The 18,891-nt window shown below is 38.8% G+C and overlaps 3 protein-coding genes across 8 annotated transcripts; 2 read left to right on the top strand and 1 right to left on the bottom strand.

Moving 5' to 3' along the window:
• Positions 1-313: 313 nt before the first annotated feature.
• On the top strand, positions 314-6,713 carry LOC103341997 (pentatricopeptide (PPR) repeat-containing protein). 6 transcript variants are annotated; one of them, XM_089046311.1, is made up of 5 exons: positions 314-2,749; positions 3,218-3,331; positions 3,494-3,617; positions 4,139-4,469; positions 4,564-6,713. In XM_089046311.1, exon 1 carries the CDS (start codon positions 460-462, stop codon positions 2,689-2,691), a length of 2,232 nt encoding a protein of 743 aa, XP_088902437.1. In that variant the 5' UTR covers positions 314-459; the 3' UTR covers positions 2,692-2,749; positions 3,218-3,331; positions 3,494-3,617; positions 4,139-4,469; positions 4,564-6,713. The 6 variants fall into 6 exon arrangements, with proteins under 6 accessions (XP_088902437.1, XP_088902438.1, XP_088902436.1 ...); XM_089046312.1 differs by having other exon boundaries at positions 4,569-6,713; XM_089046310.1 differs by having other exon boundaries at positions 4,139-6,713.
• Positions 3,189-4,731, bottom strand: LOC103342089 (uncharacterized). Its single transcript, XM_008245656.3, has 3 exons — positions 4,154-4,731; positions 3,653-3,761; positions 3,189-3,580 (listed from the first exon to the last, which is right to left on the bottom strand). The coding sequence occupies exons 1-3, from the start codon at positions 4,729-4,731 to the stop codon at positions 3,206-3,208; spliced, it is 1,062 nt and encodes a 353-aa protein (XP_008243878.2). The 3' UTR covers positions 3,189-3,205.
• A 156-nt stretch (positions 6,714-6,869) lies between the features above and the next one.
• Positions 6,870-9,397, top strand: LOC148919784 (cytochrome P450 CYP749A22-like). Its single transcript, XM_089046315.1, has 5 exons — positions 6,870-7,540; positions 7,639-7,865; positions 7,999-8,231; positions 8,334-8,712; positions 8,799-9,397. Exons 1-5 carry the CDS (start codon positions 7,258-7,260, stop codon positions 9,225-9,227), a joined length of 1,551 nt encoding a protein of 516 aa, XP_088902441.1. The 5' UTR covers positions 6,870-7,257; the 3' UTR covers positions 9,228-9,397.
• Positions 9,398-18,891: the final 9,494 nt, after the last annotated feature.

Raw genomic sequence — 18,891 nt, forward strand, 5'->3', positions numbered from 1 at the left:
AAACTTTCACTTTGGGAAAAAGCCAAAGCTTTTTAAAAAAAGACAGAAAAACCTCTTAATTTTCAAATCAAAGACATGCAAATGTAAAGGATTCCTTAGGAAATTCAAAAATAAATAAGGGTAATTTTGTCCATTTTAGCTTCTTTTAAAAAATTTCTCTCTCATTTTGCTTTTTCCAAAATCTCCCAATTTTTATTTATTTAAATACAATAAAATTGGACTAATTACAGATGCTGAATTGAATTAAAATTTGAGTATTTGGAAAATAAAAAAAATAAAATCGACTAATATTATAGCTGATTAGAATATTAAATTCAACATCACAATGTTAAAAATAGAAAAAATAAAATAAAATATATTTATCCATGACCAAGGCACAGCTCCTCAAGCTTACCATAAGCTCGAATTCATCCGATCACAAACTCTCTAAATTACCGCCAAAAGGCCCCTCTTCCTCTAATGTCTTTGTCCTCTAACTACTACTGTAACTTGCTCAAAATCTGCTGCCAAGCAGGAAACCATGCACAAGCAAAGAAGCTTCACTGTCACATTATCAAAACCCTTACAAGTCCTGAAACCTTTCTTCTCAATAATATCATCACGACGTACGGGAGATTAGGCAACTTAAGGTATGCTCGTCATGTGTTCGATCAAGTGCCTCACCCAACCCTTTTCTCATGGAACGCAATTCTCTCCGTCTATTCTAAATCGGGTTATCTTTCTGATATGCAAGAGATCTTCGATCGCATGCCGAGGCGAGATGGGGTGTCTTGGAATTCATTTATTTCTGGGCATGCGTCCTGTGGTTTGCTTGCTGAGGCTGGCAAATTTTATAGCTTGATGTTAACGGACGGAGCCGCCAATTTGAACCGGATAACGTTTTCCACGATGCTTGTGCTTTGTTCGAGCCAGCGGTGTGTGAACTTGGGTCGACAGCTTCATGGGCATATAGTGAAATTTGGGTTCGAGTCGTATGTGTTTGTTGGTAGTCCTTTGGTTGACATGTACTCAAAAGCAGGGTTGATTCTTGACGCAAAACGTGTTTTCAATTCTATGCCGGAGAGGAATGTGGTTATGTATAATACATTGATCACCGGGCTTTTACGGTGTGGATTGATAGAAGATTCTGAATGTTTGTTCAGTAAAATGCCTGAAAAAGATTCGATTTCATGGACCACAATGATTACAGGACTTACCCAAAACGGTTCAGGCAGCAAAGCTCTTGATAAGTTTAGAGAAATGATATTAGAAGGCTTAAGTATGGATCAATATACATTTGGTAGCGTATTGACCGCATGCGGGGGCCTATTTGCCTTGGAAGAGGGCAAGCAAGTTCATGCCTATATCATTAGGACTGAGCTTATAGATAACATCTTCGTTGGTAGTGCTCTTGTTGACATGTATTGCAAATGTAGAAGCATAAAAGCTGCAGAAGGAGTTTTCAAGAGAATGAGCTGCAAGAATGTGGTATCGTGGACTGCAATGCTTGTGGGTTATGGCCAGAATGGGTACAGTGAAGAAGCTGTTAGAGTTTTTTGTGACATGCAGAGAAAAGGGGTTGAACCAGATGATTTTACCCTGGGAAGTGTAATTAGCTCATGTGCAAACCTAGCAAGCTTAGAAGAAGGTGCCCAGTTCCATGGTCAAGCTCTAGCTTCAGGCTTGATTTCTTTCATTACAGTTTCAAATGCACTTGTCACCTTATATGGTAAATGTGGAAGCATTGAAGACTCCCATCGGCTGTTCAATGAGATGAACATCAGGGATGAGGTTTCCTGGACAGCCTTGGTTTCAGGTTATGCCCAGTTTGGAAAAGCTTATGAGACAATTGATTTGTTTGAAAGGATGCTGGCCCATAGTTTGAAACCCGACGGAGTTACTTTCATAGGGGTTCTTTCAGCTTGCAGCAGAGCAGGACTCGTGGATAAAGGACATCAGTATTTTGAATCCATGGTAAAAGAACATGGAATTACACCAATTATGGATCACTACACTTGCATCATTGACCTTCTCAGCCGAGCTGGAAGGTTAGAAGAAGCAAAAAGATTCATAAATGAGATGCCTTTCCATCCCGATGCAATTGGTTGGGCCACTTTGCTGAGCTCATGTAGACTTCATCGTAATATCGAAATTGGTAAATGGGCAGCTGAATCTCTTCTAGAGTTAGAGCCCCAGAATCCTGCTAGCTATATCTTGCTCTCAAGCATCTATGCTGCTAAAGGGAAATGGAACGAGGTGGCCAATTTAAGGAGAGGAATGAGGGATAAGGGGGTTAGAAAGGAACCAGGTTGCAGTTGGATCAAATATAAGAGCAGAGTGCACATTTTTTCAGCAGATGACCAGTCAAGTCCATTTTCAGATAAGATATATGCCAAGCTGGAGAAACTAAATTGCAAAATGATAGAAGAGGGGTATGAGCCAGATATGAGTTCTGTTCTTCATGATGTTGAGGAATCAGAAAAGAAGAAGATGCTTAATTACCACAGCGAGAAGCTGGCAATTGCGTTTGGATTGATATTTCTTCCTGCTGGCGTTCCTATACGAGTAGTTAAAAACCTTAGAGTATGCGGGGATTGCCACAATGCCACTAAATACATTTCCAAGATCACCAAGAGAGAGATACTTGTAAGAGATGCTGTCCGGTACCATTTATTTAAAGATGGAACTTGTTCATGTGGAGATTTCTGGTGATGAGATTGTCAGTGTCAAAGGCTGTTGGAGAGGATTGTAAAACCATTATATTTATTAGGTAAGTGACCAAATTCAGAATTTCTCTGTGCTTCAGAAGCAACTATTCAAGAATTAGAAATAGATGCATCAACAATTTTAATAAGAACAGAATCATTCCAGTAATGGTAGCTAGCTGCTGAGACAATGCTAGAGAGGTGGAAAAATCATAAAGGCAAAGAGATTGAGGTGTTTGAAGAATTTAGGTTGTTAAAGACCAGAAGTGGTTAACCGTAAAATACACAATCACACAAAGACGGAAAATTATTCGTTAATGTCCAAAACTTGATCAACAACAGCTGAACCATAAAATACACAATCAAACAAAGAATGCAAGTTTGAGAATCTCAGGCATGGGCTGATAATTGCAACCTAATCTAACTTTCATTCAGATTGCTGTGATCTTGTATTGGACTCTTCATGACCTTCATGTCAGTTCTGCATTAGGTTAAAAATGAGCTGTTAAATATAAGATTTATCACTGATGCAGACTCTGGGAAGAATTAGAAAGTCCAACAAGAATAGTTACCTGCTGCAACTGAGTACAGATCTCAATGACTTCAGCTGGAGGTGCCCAATCACCAAAGTTCCTCTCAATAAACTGGTATGCAATGCCACTCCTTCCACTGCCAACTACAAATAGTCCCCCCTTAATTTCACCTTCTCCTTTGAAGTTTTGTTTTATTCCCATAGCTTTTGCACGCTTGTAATTTGCTATGGCTCGAGGATTGAAAACAAAACCTGATAGGAATTTTTCCTTGAGCAGTTTCCCTCCACCAAGTGCTTTGAAGAATTCCGTTCCGCGGTCAAACAATACAACACCACCCCAGTATCGAGGCCAGAAGTCCTTTATCTGCAGCATCAAAATAACACATCATCCAAAGTGGAAGGTAAGAGGAAGAAGTTGAAGTGTAGTTAGATATACCTCTGACTCCATATGCTCATGAAGAACTGCAAATAGTTGAATTCCCAGTGAATCAAAAATGGGTTTTTTGGCATATAGCTGGTGAGCTTCAGCCCTACACATGATGCACCTGTTTCAAATTCAAATATTAGTTAGTTTCAAGAAAGATGCTCATACTTTGAAGTGGACTTAAAGATATCTTATGAAAAACTCTATATCTCACAGTATAGTCGAGCCAGCTTTTCAAGGTCGTACCCTAGTTTTGTTTGTTTTATTTACATCTTTTTGTATTTTAAGACAAGGTTATCATCCTATATCAATATACCTTCATCATGTGATCTTTATTTTAATTTGTGAATCTCTGTCTTGTATTTACTTAGTACACCGTGTAAAAAAGTATTGATCAACAAACCCCCCCTACTTATCTGAGTTCATGACTGAAAAGTTTAGCATTTCGTATAATGGACAAAACCAGGCTCTGTGAAATAAAGCCATGCTTTAATGCAGTGTATAAGAATTTACCCTGGACGTCGGATGCAGAGAAGGACTGCTGGTTTGTTTCGCCACAGTTCCGAAGCCTTCATTGGAGGTGTTTTGGTTTTCACCAAATGCTCCATCCCCATCTTATACTCTGGAGTTAGCTTCTGAATTGAGATGTTTTCGATGGTAGAGTATGGAGCAACTTTTTCAACTACAGGAGGAGGTTGTACACAACCACATGCTCTAGGTTCAGCTGGCTCCATAGAAACTATCCCTTTGAAAATGTATCCATCCCTAATCTTAAAACTGGCCAGTGATTGTTGCAGAGATTTGCTATTGGTTGAACTATTTCTTGTTGGTAATTTACTATGAAACTTCTGAGAGTTTACAGATTGAAAACTCCTTTGAATGCTAGTATTTTTCGAAAGTAAGCTAATTTTTTCTGTTGCAAGGGAAGGATGTGAGTTTGGTAGGTGATCTGCACAAGCACTGGTTCTGTCCATAAAACGGGCAACATGGCCTCGCTTCATGCCAAACTGGGAAGAAAGATCTCCGGGGCTTAAGTTAAGGAGCTCAGACAGACATTTCCCACTGGACTCGATCCTATCACCATATTGCATCAAAGCACGGTCATGCAGGTATGACCTGATTTCCAGTGCATCCTAGAGTAAACACAAAAGAAATGACTTAAGAGGCAGATTCATATGTATATATGTTGATTATTTTCTGTGATAAGTAAAAACAAACCAAACTATAAGACATGTTTTTGTAGATTCATACATAATGTTCAGAGATTAAGGAGTGATTTCTGGAGGAAAAAAAAAAAAAAAACCTATAAAGTTATATTTATGAGCCAGAGGAAGTGGGAGATTGGTTTTAGATAGCATATGCTGCAGAAAAATGACAGACGATGAAAAAGACTCTAGATAACCAACCTTCTCTAGCTGTGTCATGCTTAATGCATCCATATCATCTGTATTCATGATTTTTAAGGTTGGCACATCGTCCCAGCCTTCTTCCAACAGCTTTGGAAGCAGCACTTTCAGAACTCCCTCCCCAACAAATTCTTCTATTGAAAAAGAAGCCATAGCAGAGAATGTTCCAAGTGAACCAGTTCTCGAACAGGGTCGGGTCTGGATATAGAGAAGATCAAACTCTATTGGTGTTTAGGCTCTAACTACTCAAGACATATAAGGGCCTGAGGAGATGATTAAAAATATTGGACTTTAAAAAAACAATATGCATCTCATTCTGGCCGGCAATATTAAATGAGTTAACAGTTTAGTTCAATATTTTGATGTTTGTTTCTTTAGGAATGTTTCTTCGACCAATTTACACTAAATGAATTATTGGATGGATCATGGAGATTAAATACAAAAGCTAGAAACAATACCAGGTCATAAATATTGGTTAAGGCATAGAATAATGAAGTAACATAGGTTGTTCCAGGCTTCTATCATTGCCGGCCGAGACCTGCTCTCCATTGTATTACAAATGTCCAAGCATAAATAAAGGGGGATTTGCTTTGTTTTTGGCCAACTTGCCGAGGAAAGTCTTTATATTATTTGTATGTAAAGCAACAGAGTCAACTCTTATGCAGAAGTTTAAAATTCCTCCCTTGGTTATGCCTTGTTTATCTTTTTTCATTCTTGGGTGAATTCCTTGTGCCTTGTTTGCTGTCTCAGTATTGAATGCTATTATGTCAGCCTTCTTTGTTCGGTTGTTGGATGTAAAATCCAAGATGAGGGTACTTTGATTGACATAGATAGGGACATTACATAAAATAGATAGATGGATAGATTGATAGATTAACAAACAAAAGCAGCAATAGACTGCTACTCTTTTTTTATTCATCTAGTAGTGAGACTAAGTAGAAGCTATTTGCGCAAATCCTTGAAATAGGCAGCTGGGTTGCTCTCAAAGCTCTCCCTGGTGATTGTATAATCTCTTCCAGGTGCTTTCATATTCCCTGCTGAATTGCCTCCACCACCACCACCACCACCACTTGCTCCTCCTACATTGGATGAATTGGCTCCACCACCAGCATTTTGGTTTCTCACCTGGCTATTACTGTTACCATTAGACCCTTTGCTGCCTCCCATCTTTGCAATCCAAAATGCTTTTCTGGTTTCTGTTTTTGGTCAGGTAAGATAATCCAAAGTGCAAAATTACTCAGTTGGCTTCTGTGGCTTAGTTGGAGGGCTGTATTGCTATATATACACACAGATTCAGATTGTAGTGCATCAGTTTGGTTCTAAGAATTAGAAGAGTCAAAAGTGGAAATGAATAGAAGAAGCATTGGAACTGCCAGAATACTATTGACTGTTTGTTCATTGAACTTGAGTTTTCCAATTACCGTGATAGGATTGGGATTTGAATACTTGGATGAAGTATGGTGTTTCCAATCCAAGTATGTGGTTTCCTTTCTGACGGAATGTCTAATTACGAAAAGGATGGCATTTCCCAACAACAATTGTACAATAAAGAAAGCTTGAACGTCATCGAAAGTCCTGCAAACTACATTATAATTTCTTGCTCAGATATCCGATACCTCAATCAACAAGGGGTTTTGATCCAAAAAAAGAAGAAAAAAAGAAAAGAACTAGGAGGAGGAAATAGAATCAACGCAAACAATTTGGGCCCGCAAAAGAAGAATATGAAGGCCCAGAGATCTTCGACCAAATAGCTTGATGGGAACGGATATGAAACATTAGTGACATGAAGGGACACAGAAAAGGGGGGCAGCGGATCCGCTCCCGAGGTTGATTACTATTTTTCAAAGCAAAATTTTCATATGGAAGCTCTAGTTAAACTTGAGAAAAAGTCATGAAAGAAAATCATATGGTAATACTAACGTCATTGGTGACGACGAAGCCGGGAGATAAATTCCAACATGAAGTCTACCATGATGTATCAAAAGTCAACAAATAGCAGCTTAAGGTTTCAATGAGAGTCACTATTATATTTGCCCTTTGGATTGTAGTAACTAGCAGGACAAACTAACAAACAGAAACAACATGAACAGATTGATTTTTTTCTTGATTTTTTTTCAGAACAATCAGGAGCAAGAAAAGCTTTAAAAACTCGGTAGGGTTCATTCAGAAAAAGAGAGAGAGATAGCCGAAGAGAAAAACAATACCCCCAAAATGACTACTTTGGGAGGCCTAATAATCATTCTTCCAAGCTTTCTGTGTCTGCTCCTTGTCTTAGCTTTCATCAAGATCCTTCACAAACTATGGTGGACTCCGATTCGCATACAGAAGGTGATGGCTTTGCAGGGGATCAAGGGCCCTTCTTACAGATTCATCTACGGAAATACCAAAGAAATCTCCAACATGAAAAAGGAAGTCATGGGCAGGCCTCACATTTTATCACACGACATATTTTCTGTAGTTCAACCTCACGTTCACTCGTGGACCAACATATATGGTAACAAAATAACAAGCCATCTCAATTAGTTAACTATTGTTATTTAAATCTAAGTTCTAAACAAGATAAGTTTTGCTCATTTTTGCATGCAATTACAGGGAAGAATTATCTTCAATGGCATGGTTCTCGAGCTCAGTTGGTTATAACAGAACCTGAGTTGTGCAAAGAGATACTAAATAACAAAGGCAGAGCTTATCCAAAACGAGAGCCCCCAAACATTTCGAAGAAGCTATTTGGAGATGGCCTTGTGGCAACAAACAAAGCTGAAAAATGGGCAAAATTGCGAAAGCTGGCCACCCATGCTTTCCATGGAGAGAGTTTAAAAGTAAGTTATTAAGTTGCTGGTACTTTGTTGCAAAGAGTATTATAGTAATAGCTCTGTCAACTATTTAAACATGAAAAGAATAAGTTGAAGGCAAAAGTCTGCTAATAGCATGATGGTATTATTGTTTTACCAGAGTATGATTCCAGATATGGTAGCCAGTGCTGAGAAGATGGTAGAAAGGTGGAAAGTTTATGAAGGAAAAGAGATTGAGGTCTTTGAAGAGTTTAGATTGTTCACTTCGGAAGTGATTTCGAGAACAGCATTTGGCAGCAGCTATTCAGAAGGACAGGACATATTTGAAATGTTGAGGAAGTTAGGCTTCCTAATATTCAAAAATATTCTCAAAGTCAGGGTTCCTATCATAAGGTAACTTAGTACTTCTAATATTCCAATTGAAGAGAAGAAATAAGAAATTTTTAGGGAGTTACTTCTGTTCTCTCATTTTTAGTCTTTCATTCAATGTTGCAGTAAGCTCTTCAAAACCAGCGATGAGATCGAATCGGAAAAACTTGAGAAAGGAATCCATGCCTCCATAATAGAGATGGTTAAGAAAAGAGAAAAGAAGACAATGACTGGAGAAAACGACAGCTTTGGGAGTGATTTTCTTGGATTACTTCTGAAGGCTAATCATGAAGCCAATGAGAACCAGAGGATTTCAGTGCAGGAGATAATTGATGAGTGCAAGACGTTTTACTTTGCCGGACAAGAAACCGCTAATACTTTGCTTTGTTGGACTGTCTTTCTTCTGGCACTCCATACGGATTGGCAAGAGGAAGCAAGAAAGGAGGTGCTACAATTATTTGGCAAACAAACTCCAAATCTTGATGGCATTGGCAAACTGACAACAGTAAGAAACTTGTCTAGATGGCAGAAATATGTTCTCAATAAAGTTCAAGATCCTGATTTGGTTATCCATTTTTCTTTTTGATGCAGATGAGTATGATCATCAATGAGACTCTAAGGTTATATCCCCCTGCTGTTCACGTTGTAAGGAGAGTCGAAAGGGAAGTTACACTAGGAAAGCTGATTGTTCCTAGTAATCTTGAATTGGATGTCTCAATCGTAGCACTTCACCATGATCCTCAAATCTGGGGACAAGATGTGCAACTTTTCAAACCAGAGAGATTCTCGGAAGGGGTTGCCAAAGCAACCAACAATCATGTAGGCGCATTCATACCCTTTTCAATGGGACCTCGAATTTGTGTGGGCTTAAACTTTGCGACAACGGAAGTGAAGATTGCTTTGTCGATGATTCTACAACGTTACGCCTTCACCCTTTCCCCAGGTTATGTCCACTCGCCCTTACATCTTCTTACAGTTCGTCCACAACATGGAGTACAGGTAAGGCTACAACCACTTTGAACTGCGAAGGTCAGATCAGTTGCCCATGATTCTTGTCCTTGGTGCATAAATTGGACATAACCCATGTTGTGCCTATGAATGTTGCACTTTGAGACAAGACAGACAAGGAGCTTACTTGTCAATTATCCTTTCAAGTTTATGAAGCGATTGTTCTCTTTTGTTTTGCAGTATTTTGCTGAGTCCAAGGTTTTCCTGTTCGTTTTTTGTTTTTTTTTGGGTAGAATGAAATCTTATGCTTACAGTTGTAATAAACATTTTCAGTTTAAGGTAAAACGAATTTTGAAAAAACGGCAGAAAGAAAGCTTAAACACAATATGAAATTGGTAATTAATCCCAAAACCAAGATGAGGGTACTTTGATTAACATAGATAGGGACATTACATAAAGATAGATAAAAGCAGCAATTTAGTAGACTGCTACTCTTTTATTCATGTAGTAGTAGTGAGTAAGTAGTTACTTCATTCCTAGCTATTTGCGCAAATCCTTGAAATAGGCAGCTGGGTTACTCTCAAAGCTCTCCCTGGAGATTGCATAATCTCTTCCAGGTGCTTTCATATTCCCTGCTGCATTGCCTCCACCACCACCACCACCACTTGCTGCTACATTGGACGACTTACCCCCGCAGCATTTTGATTTCCAACCTGGCTATTGCTATTACTATTAGAGCCTCTGCTTCCTCCCATGTTTGCAATCCAAACTGGTTTCTTTTTTTCTGGGCGATATAAGATAATCCGAAGTGCAAATTACTAGGTTGGTTCTCTCCCCGTGGCTTTGTTGGAGGGGTGCATTGCTATATATACACGCAGCACAGATTTAGATTGTAGTGCAGAAGTGGAAATTAATAGACGTGCATTGGAACTGCCAGAATTATATTGACTGTTTGTTCATTGAAATTGAGTTTTCCAAATACCGGGATAGGATTGGGATTTGAATACTAAAATCCTTTGAATGAAGATTATATATTCGAATATGGTTTTTCCAATCCAAGTATGTGGTTTCTGAATGCTAATTAAGAAAAGGATGTTATTGAAGTCGATGCATTTCCCAACAACAGTTGTACAATAAAGAAAGCTTGAACGTCATCGAAGCTCTGCTAATTCAAACTGAAACTCCATTACAATGTGTTGTAGTAGCAAACCAAATTCTTCAAATTGCAGTTTTGTTGGCTACTTTAATATTTTATGCCCCAACAAACTCTTCAATTCAATTAATGCAATATTACTGAAAATAATTAAAAATACGAAAACATGTGAAAATTGTCTATATATTTATTGTTTGAAAAGAAAAAAAATGAATGTTTTTAGATTTTCAAAGTAGGTTTCATTTTTTCAAAGTAAAATAAATGTTTTGAAGAGCCAATGTCAACTTACAAGTCTTGAAGAGAGATAAGGAGGTTGCACATTTGATGACTAAGTTTAACAAGGCTGTTGTAGAGGTTTTGATTATGTGACTCACTTATTTTAGCGTTCCAAAGTTGTGGATTGGAGATCCCTTAGGCCATCTCCAACCCAAGGGGTGAAAACCCAAATTTTCAGTTTGGAGTCCAAAATTCTTTTCCAATCCATATATTTTGGGAGGTAGAAATTTGAGAAATGTCAAATTTGGGGTGGAATTCTAGTCCAAATTTTGCATGGACTGGTATTTTATGTGGAGCCCAATAGCCAGCTGTGCAGCCCATATGAAAGGAGAAAAAAAAGCAGGCCATGTGCTGCAGACTGATGTCGACCACTCACCTCCTTTTCGTGTGACAAGTGTCATGGCAAATGAAAGAGCTGATGAATCCAAGGCTCCATTTTGAAAGCTCCTGATCCTTTTTATATATATAAAAAAATACCAACAGCTATTCCAAAAAGTTGATGTTTCCCATACTATTTTATTTTTAATTCCAACATCTATATATAATCAATGGCCATGATTATTTTTAGGCAATCTCGAAGGAAAAAACTCACATCAACGACTGAAATTTAAATCAAATGGTCAAATAATTTTTATAATTAATCTAAATTAGATCTAACCTCAAAACTCATCTCAAACTTTATAAATACCCATCTTTTTGTTATACTTGCTTTTATTCTTTAAATAAAATTATTTTTGTAATTTTTTAGATCAAAATGTTCAGAAAATTAAATCATGAATATTGAAACAAAAATAATGTCAAGAAAAATTAATGATAAAAAAAAATTAGGGACTAACCATTCTTAAACAATTTACTAAATTTGCGGATTCAAATTATGAGTCGGCAAGGTTGGAGAAAAAAACCATTTGAGTCCTAAAAATATATGAATAATTGTATTTTAAAGGGTGAAAATTTGAGTGTAGCTTCAATATGGTTGAAGATGGTCTAATGTTCTGCTCAAATATCTATGCCTCAACAAGGTGTTTTGACCCCAAAAAATAATTAAAGAAAAGAAGAGAACATTGAGGCCGAAATAGAGCATTTAGGTTCGGAAAATAAGCATATGAAGGCCCAAAGTTCAGAGAACCTCAAAAGAGCTTTCTAAGGTAAATAAACAAGAGTTACGACCCAAAAAAGGTAAAACAAACAAGAGCTAAAAGGTGGTTAAAAGCCGAAAATAGTGGGCTATTATGGGCCTCTGCCTATGACCTTTTTCTTGGTCCAAAAAACCAACTCTGTAGTACAATTTCTCCATTTTCTGTCGCTTGGGCAATGGGCAGTATCTTTCCTTTTCATCGATGGAAATTTGGCAGTGCAGGGAGGCCCTCTCTCTCTCTCTCTCTGTGGACTACTCAACGGCCTTCCTAATTACACTCAAGTGCAGAGCATAGCGAGGTACGGGCTCCTTGACAAAGCATTTTTACTGTTTCATAGATAAATGGAAGCATGAATTTGATTTTATTTTAAAAGAATTTTTTTTTCTCCTTTCAAGACATTGAAATTTAATGAGATTAATATGAAAAATTTGGAGTCTAAAATGAATTCTATATGCTTGTGAGGCCGTTTAGCCCAACATGTGAAGCCTTTGATATGCTATTATGGAGAAAGTTGAGGTTTCACCCAAAAACTAATTGGCAATGGCGGAGTATTCCAACTCCTTAGAAAGTCCATCAACTTTTTAATGTGAGACAAAAACTCTCAAGTTCTCAACATATATACCTCCTCCTTTTATATTATATGTTATTTTTTTTGGGGACTACATGCAAATAGGGCAACTTAAGTATATGCAGATTTGTGAATAAAATTACTTGTTTCATTTGTCATTTTGGGGGTAATCTTATGTTATGTCCCATGGGATGCTTAAGAGCACTTCCACACCCGTTGTGCCATAACAAAGGACAAGGGCAAGTAAGGGCACACACTATTCATGTGAATAGTGACTACCCTATCAATTTTTTTTAATGCATTCCCACCGATTGCCATGGCAACCCAAAGGCAACCACTATTCACATGGGATATGAGGAGATGAATTTGTATGGATTTTGGTGTGGGAAGTGAAGAACATGGCTAAGTATCTATAGAAATTTTTTTTAAAATTTGTTTGGTATTTTTTCCTTTTTTTAAATTTAATTTTGTTGGTTTTTAAATTGGTTGCTAAGGTCACATTGACGTTAACATGACGTTGTAGGGACTTTTTTGTTCCAACAGCTAAAAATGGGTTGAGATGTTGTAAGGAGCAAATTGGTGAAATTACCTCTGTGTCTGAGTTCGAGAATCAGACCCCAAGAATGCTTCGAAAGGGTAGTGAAGCCTTAGGAAGCATCCTAGTTATCTTCACCAACAAAAACAATAGTCGCTTACAGATAAATATTATGGCTTGTCATGAGTCGTGGCATGGAAGTAAAGCAGTCATGAGTTTAGCATTAAAGAGATAAAGGGTTGTGAGTTCCTATAAAAAAACAGGGGGTTTAAGGCAAGGAGGAAGGGATTCTAAGAGGGTTCGTTGAAGAGAGAGAGATTAGGGGATAATGAGTGTGTTAAGTAGTTCCAGCAGCTTGATAAAAGCTTTGTTAAGCTCTGGAACTATCTACTAGAAAAGAAAATGGGAGGAGATGGAGGAATAGGGCTCGAAATTGTAGAGATTTCAGAGATGAGAGATGAAGCTTGCTCTCTGAATGTAGGTTGTGATGATGGGTAGGAAATGCCTTTTTTTTTTATAGGCGCTGGAAGCTCCTTCTTCGCAAGAAACCCTAGATGGTTCCTCCCCAATCTGCCGAGTCGCTCTCTCCCTTTCTCTTCTCTTCCTTTGATTTATCCCTACTTTGTGAAATCTTTCTTAGTTCAAGCACTCAAAGACAAGATTTTTGGAGGCTATAGAGCCTTCCCGCAACTGTTCCAATGGTAATCTCTTATCTTTGGTTACTATCTCTCTTTTTTTCCTCCCATATTCATGGCAAGAGTTGGTAAGAGACAGAGATGGGTAACAACGTTGGTTTGAATGGTGTTGCGTGCGCTAATATCCTTTGATTCTTCGAGTGGTTTGCCTTGGGTTTATTTCTTGGCCATGTGCTGGAGACTCCCAGCAACCTGCATACATGAATAATCCTTGGCTTTTGTGTGGCCTTTGTTTCCAGCTAAGTGTTGGAGGCTGCAGATATTTCCTTGGTTGCTTGGGCCTTTCTAAGGTGATGGGTTAACCATTAAGGGAATGAGCTAATTTCCTAGAGTATTGGACTATTTTTCCTAAAGTATTGAGCAATTTTCTCTTCTTTATGCTTACCCACATATTTGGGCTCAAGAAATGAACTTGAGTTTTGAGGCTCTCAAGCAGCCCAAAACTTCTATTTTTCGGCTCATCAATAGGTTTCATGAAAACTCGTAACCATCTATACCACAACCCGCTTAGCAAGCCCCAAACATTCGCGTGGCTCGGGCCCACTTAAGCTTGTAGTGTGGTGTGTTGCTTATTTGCTTGGCGTGGCACGTGTGCAAGCGTATATGATGAACTCTTGCATACCCAAGTTGAGTTTCTTCTCAAGTTAGGTGTCGTATTGGGCTAGAAATATATTTGGGCCCAATCTTGAATTTTTTGGGCCTCAACAGACGTCAACTTGCCCAGCGAGTAGCCCAGACAAGTTTTGCCTTTGGGCTTGCCCAATTTCATGACCCACTTCTTGCCATGACAATTTTTCCTTGAGTGGAAGTTGTTTTTGGAGCCTAAGCCCTTTTTACCATGACAAAAGGAAATGGGTTGGAAATGCTCTAAACGAGCGGCTTTTTCTTGTCTTACAAAAGTCACTTAATAAAAGTCACTTAATTCATCTTATCCATCCAAGACAGGTAATCACAGAAACTGGTGGACATAATTTGCTATGCCTGACAGCTGCTGCAGTAAGAAACATATGAAGATGTCTATCTCTCTATGTGTACAAAGTTGACCAGATGAGAGGTTATTCACTACTTTTCAAAGCAAAATTTTCATAGGGAAGCTCTAGTCTCTTGTCAAGTTGAGAAAAGTCTTGAAAGAAAAACGCGGTGTGGTGATAAAGACAAAGTTTTGCAGGATTAATCATATAACGTTATTTTCCTTCAACTGTCTTCTCTATGTATGCAGCTTTACTCTCTGTTCCTGTTAAGTTGGAAATTTTATTGAAAGTTTTTGCGAATTTAATTTAATAATATGGCAATGCCATTGTCATTGGTGACAAAAATAGGACGTCATTCGAATATATGTGATGTGGTAGAAGGGTCCAAAGTGGCCTTTTAATAATTCGTTCAAAGAACACAGAGCAAGAATATACTTCCATAACTGTGGACGGTTTAAAACCCCATATGTTCAGAGAAAGACAATACCAAAAATGATTTGTTTGGGATGCCTAGCAAACATTGTTTCAAGCTTTCTGCCTCTGTTCCTTGTCTTAGTTGTCACCAAGATCCTTCACAAACTATGGTGGGCTCCGGCTCGCTTGCAGAATCTGATGGCCTTGCAGGGCATCAAAGGCCCTCCTTACAGACTTGTCCATGGCAACACCGAGGACATCTCCAACATAATCAAGGAAGCCATGAGCAAGCCTAAGAGTTTTAGTCCGTCCCACGACGTACTTTATGTAGTTCAACCTCACGTTCACTCATGGACCAAGATATATGGTAACAAACAAACGGTCTTAATTACTTAATTATTGTTTTGGAATCTGAGTTCCAAGTTAAATTTTGGTCATATTTATTTATCAACATGGAAGAACTATCTTCAGTGGCATGGTTCTAAGGCTCAATTGGTCATCACGGAGCCTGAGTTATGCAAAGAGATACTGAATAACAAAGACAAAGCTTATTGCAAAAGAGAGCCCGAAAGCTTTTTGAAGAAGCTCTTAGGAGATGGACTTGTGACAACAGCAGAAGGTGAAAAATGGGCAAAAATGCAAAAGCTCACCACCCACGCTTTCCATGGAGAGCTTAAAAGTAAGTTTTTAGAGTTTCTGGTACTTCCTTAGAATCAATTAATTTAGGAGATGGACCCCAGTTGGGGTGCGCTTGGTTTTAGGTTTCAGCCGATCTGGTGGGCCCCATGCTCCTTGCTTTCTCTTTGTTAACCGATCCCAGATGGACCCCAGCTGGGTGTGCTTGTGCTTGAGCTGACTGTGTGGACCCCAATACCCCTGAGCAATCTTTTCGGACCCATGTGCCTTTGGTTTCTTAAATGATCCCAGGTGTCCATGACTTTTTTTTTTTTTTTTCCTAGGTACACTTGAGCTAACCTCCTGGATCCCAATACGCTTGAGCTAACCTTCTGGACCCATGCTCCTTCGGTTTCTCAAAATACCCCTGAGCCGTCCTTCCGGACCTGTGCGCCTTCGGTTTCTCAAGTGGTCCAAGGTGTCCATGACTTCTGCTTTTTTGGGCGCTTGCGCTTGAGTTGACCTTACAGACCCCAATACCCCTAAGCCGTCCTTCCGGACCCATGCGCCTTCAGTTTCTCAATTGGTCCAAGGTTTAAAGAAAATATTTGTTTCTTTTTAAAAGAGGAAATGTCCTCTCTCTTTTTTAATTAAAAAAAAGTCTAAGTTAAAAAAAGGGGACATTTCCTCTTTTTTTAAAAGTCGATATTGGCATTAATACTTGATGTAAAAGTCTTGAACCTCACTTGCTGCATCCACATCATCCTTGAATATTCAAGGAAAATTCTACGGTACGCTTGGCCTATGGATGCGCCACTTCTTATGACCGTTGGATGAGTAGTTTAGGCATGTAAAGTAATCCAAACCGCTGCTTGTTGGTTACCGGTTAACTTGTTGCTATAGGTAAAAGAAAACAAAAACAAAAACTCTCCTTCAGTAGCATTGGGTTTCTCTTTTCTCTCTCTTCCAGTTCGACTCCTTCCAAAATCGCTCCTCTCCTCCTCCTGTGACGACGAGACAGTGCGACGAACACAACTCCTCTCCTCTCAGAGGCCTCATCATTTGGCCCGTTGGCTCATGGGCCGATGGGGGCCCACCCGACCCATTGGAAAAAGCTCGACCCGGCCCGTTATGGGCTTTGAGATGGCCCAGCCCGCCTTTTGCCGGACTAGACTTGGGCTTGGGTGTCTAAAGCCAGGCCCAGCCCTAGGCCCCCCCGATTAAGCCCAAGAAAGCCCGGCCCGGCCCACCCACAAAGCCCGGCCCGTTAGGCCTGCATACATATATAATTATGTATAAATAAGAGTTTAGGTTTAGGATTGTATCACTTAAATCACATATATAATTTGTTTCATTTCATTTACTTTTCTTTACTCATTCCTAGTTTATAATTGGATGATTAGCATATTAATTTGTGTCAATTATTAATTCAACAATTATATATATATATATATATATATATATATAAGATGAACAACATATCACATCACCAAATATAATCAAATCACGAAACATAATTGTACCACCAAATATAATCATGCTTTTCTTGAACACATCACCAAATATTTGCATATTTATTCATACCATCCTTAAAAAAAAATTATTTTTTGATACTTATTATTTTTTAAAATTATTTCTTAAAACATATTACGGTCTAATTATGTAATAACCTAAAAAATAATACTTGGTTTTATTATTTTTGTGAAAAATCTTATTAAGTTGTGTGACTTTATTGGGTGTTTTATGAATTTGGTTTGATGTGAAAATATTGGAATTAAGTGAGTTTAATCTCAAATTTGGACTAAAATGCCCTTATGATTAAGTTTATGATTTTTTTCTAATGAAGTAGGCCCATTGGGCTTAGCCCGGCCTGGCCCGATAGGCTTTCTCAAGCCCAACTTATGGGTTGGGCTTGGGCTTTGAATTTTCTAAAAAAACTCAGCCCGACCCGGTATTTTCTCTCTCCTCTTTAAAGCCCGGCCCGGCCCAAGTGACAAGCCCTACCTCTCAGTATCTCTCTCTTTCTTCTCCCTAATTTTCCCTCTCATCTCTACATCTCATGGTCTCTCAATGTCCTTCCTAGGCTTCATTTCAAAACCAAACCCATACCAAAAATCTGAGGCCCAATTGAAACACCCAATTAGCTCTCTCCCTGTTGTCTCTCTCTCTCTCTCTCTCTCTCTCTCTCTCTCTCTCTCTCTCTCTCTCTCAATCGTTTCAGCCTTCACTCTCCCTCCCTCACTCGATTCTCTTTCTCTATAGCTTTGGCTTGCTCTCTCTCTCTCTCTCTTATAGATACGAGCACCAAACGTGGGTGGGCACAAATTTGTGAGTGATAGAAAGTTTAGGATTTCAATTTTGTTAAACTGAAGATAATTTTAATTATTCAAGGTTTGAGTTTTCTAATTTATATTGTAAGTTTTAGGTTTTAATATTGGGCTATGGTCTCTGCAGGTTTTCAACTTTTTAATTTGTATTTGAATCATTAATTTGGAGACAAGGTGAGGATTTCATATTAGTGTTGAACTAGATGTAGATTTGGTAATGTTAGTTTAATTTTGAGTTTACTGCTGCATTCATCATTTTTTGGTTTTTTTTTCTTTTCCAATTGATTTTTTTTTATTTTTCTGAGTTGGTTCTTGTAACAACCCAAACCTAAAATTAATATTTAATTATTAATTTATTAGAGGAAAAGACTAAAATGCCCTTAGATTATTTTATTGAGGAAAAGATTGACTTTTTGACCGAGAAATAATTTGACCGTTTCATTTACATCGTTGCGTAGAGCGCGACGAAACGAGTCCGTAGACACGTATTAGGCTCGAATCGGAATTTTAACGAAGAAATTACGGTCAAAATACGCTCAAGGGCAAAATGGTAATTTTGGGAAATCAGGATTTTTTCTTAAAACCCTCGTTCTCTCTCTCCCGTCGCGACCCACCCCTGGTTTTTTCTCCTCCGCCGTGGCTTCTTCAAACCACCAAGACCGCCACAACCCACGGCACGGACCGGCCAAAGCTAGGACCACCGTCGCCCCATCCTTGATTCCGCCATCCCAGCCCGGCAGCAGCTCCGGCCCGGAAACAGCCGGTTTTTGACAGAACTTTCGAGCTCCCGTTCTCCGTCGTCCGGTCACCAAATCGGACGAGTGAGGTATGCTTTTCTAGCTATTTTTCATGCTCTAGCTGATGGTTGAGTAGGATTTGAGGAATTTCTAGCGTAAGAGGGTTAATTTCGAACCTAGGATTCGGCCGGTTTTGAGATCACGGTTTCAGCCACTTCCGGCCACTTTTTGGGGTGGGTCCAAGAACAAAAGTGGTTCCAAATAGGGTGTTTTACCTAGGATAGGAGTCTTGAGCCGAGTTGTTGAGTT

Source organism: Prunus mume, linkage group LG2 (genome assembly GCF_029339155.1).
Source record: "Prunus mume cultivar Tortuosa linkage group LG2, ASM2933915v1, whole genome shotgun sequence".
Lineage (NCBI taxonomy): Eukaryota > Viridiplantae > Streptophyta > Magnoliopsida > Rosales > Rosaceae > Prunus > Prunus mume.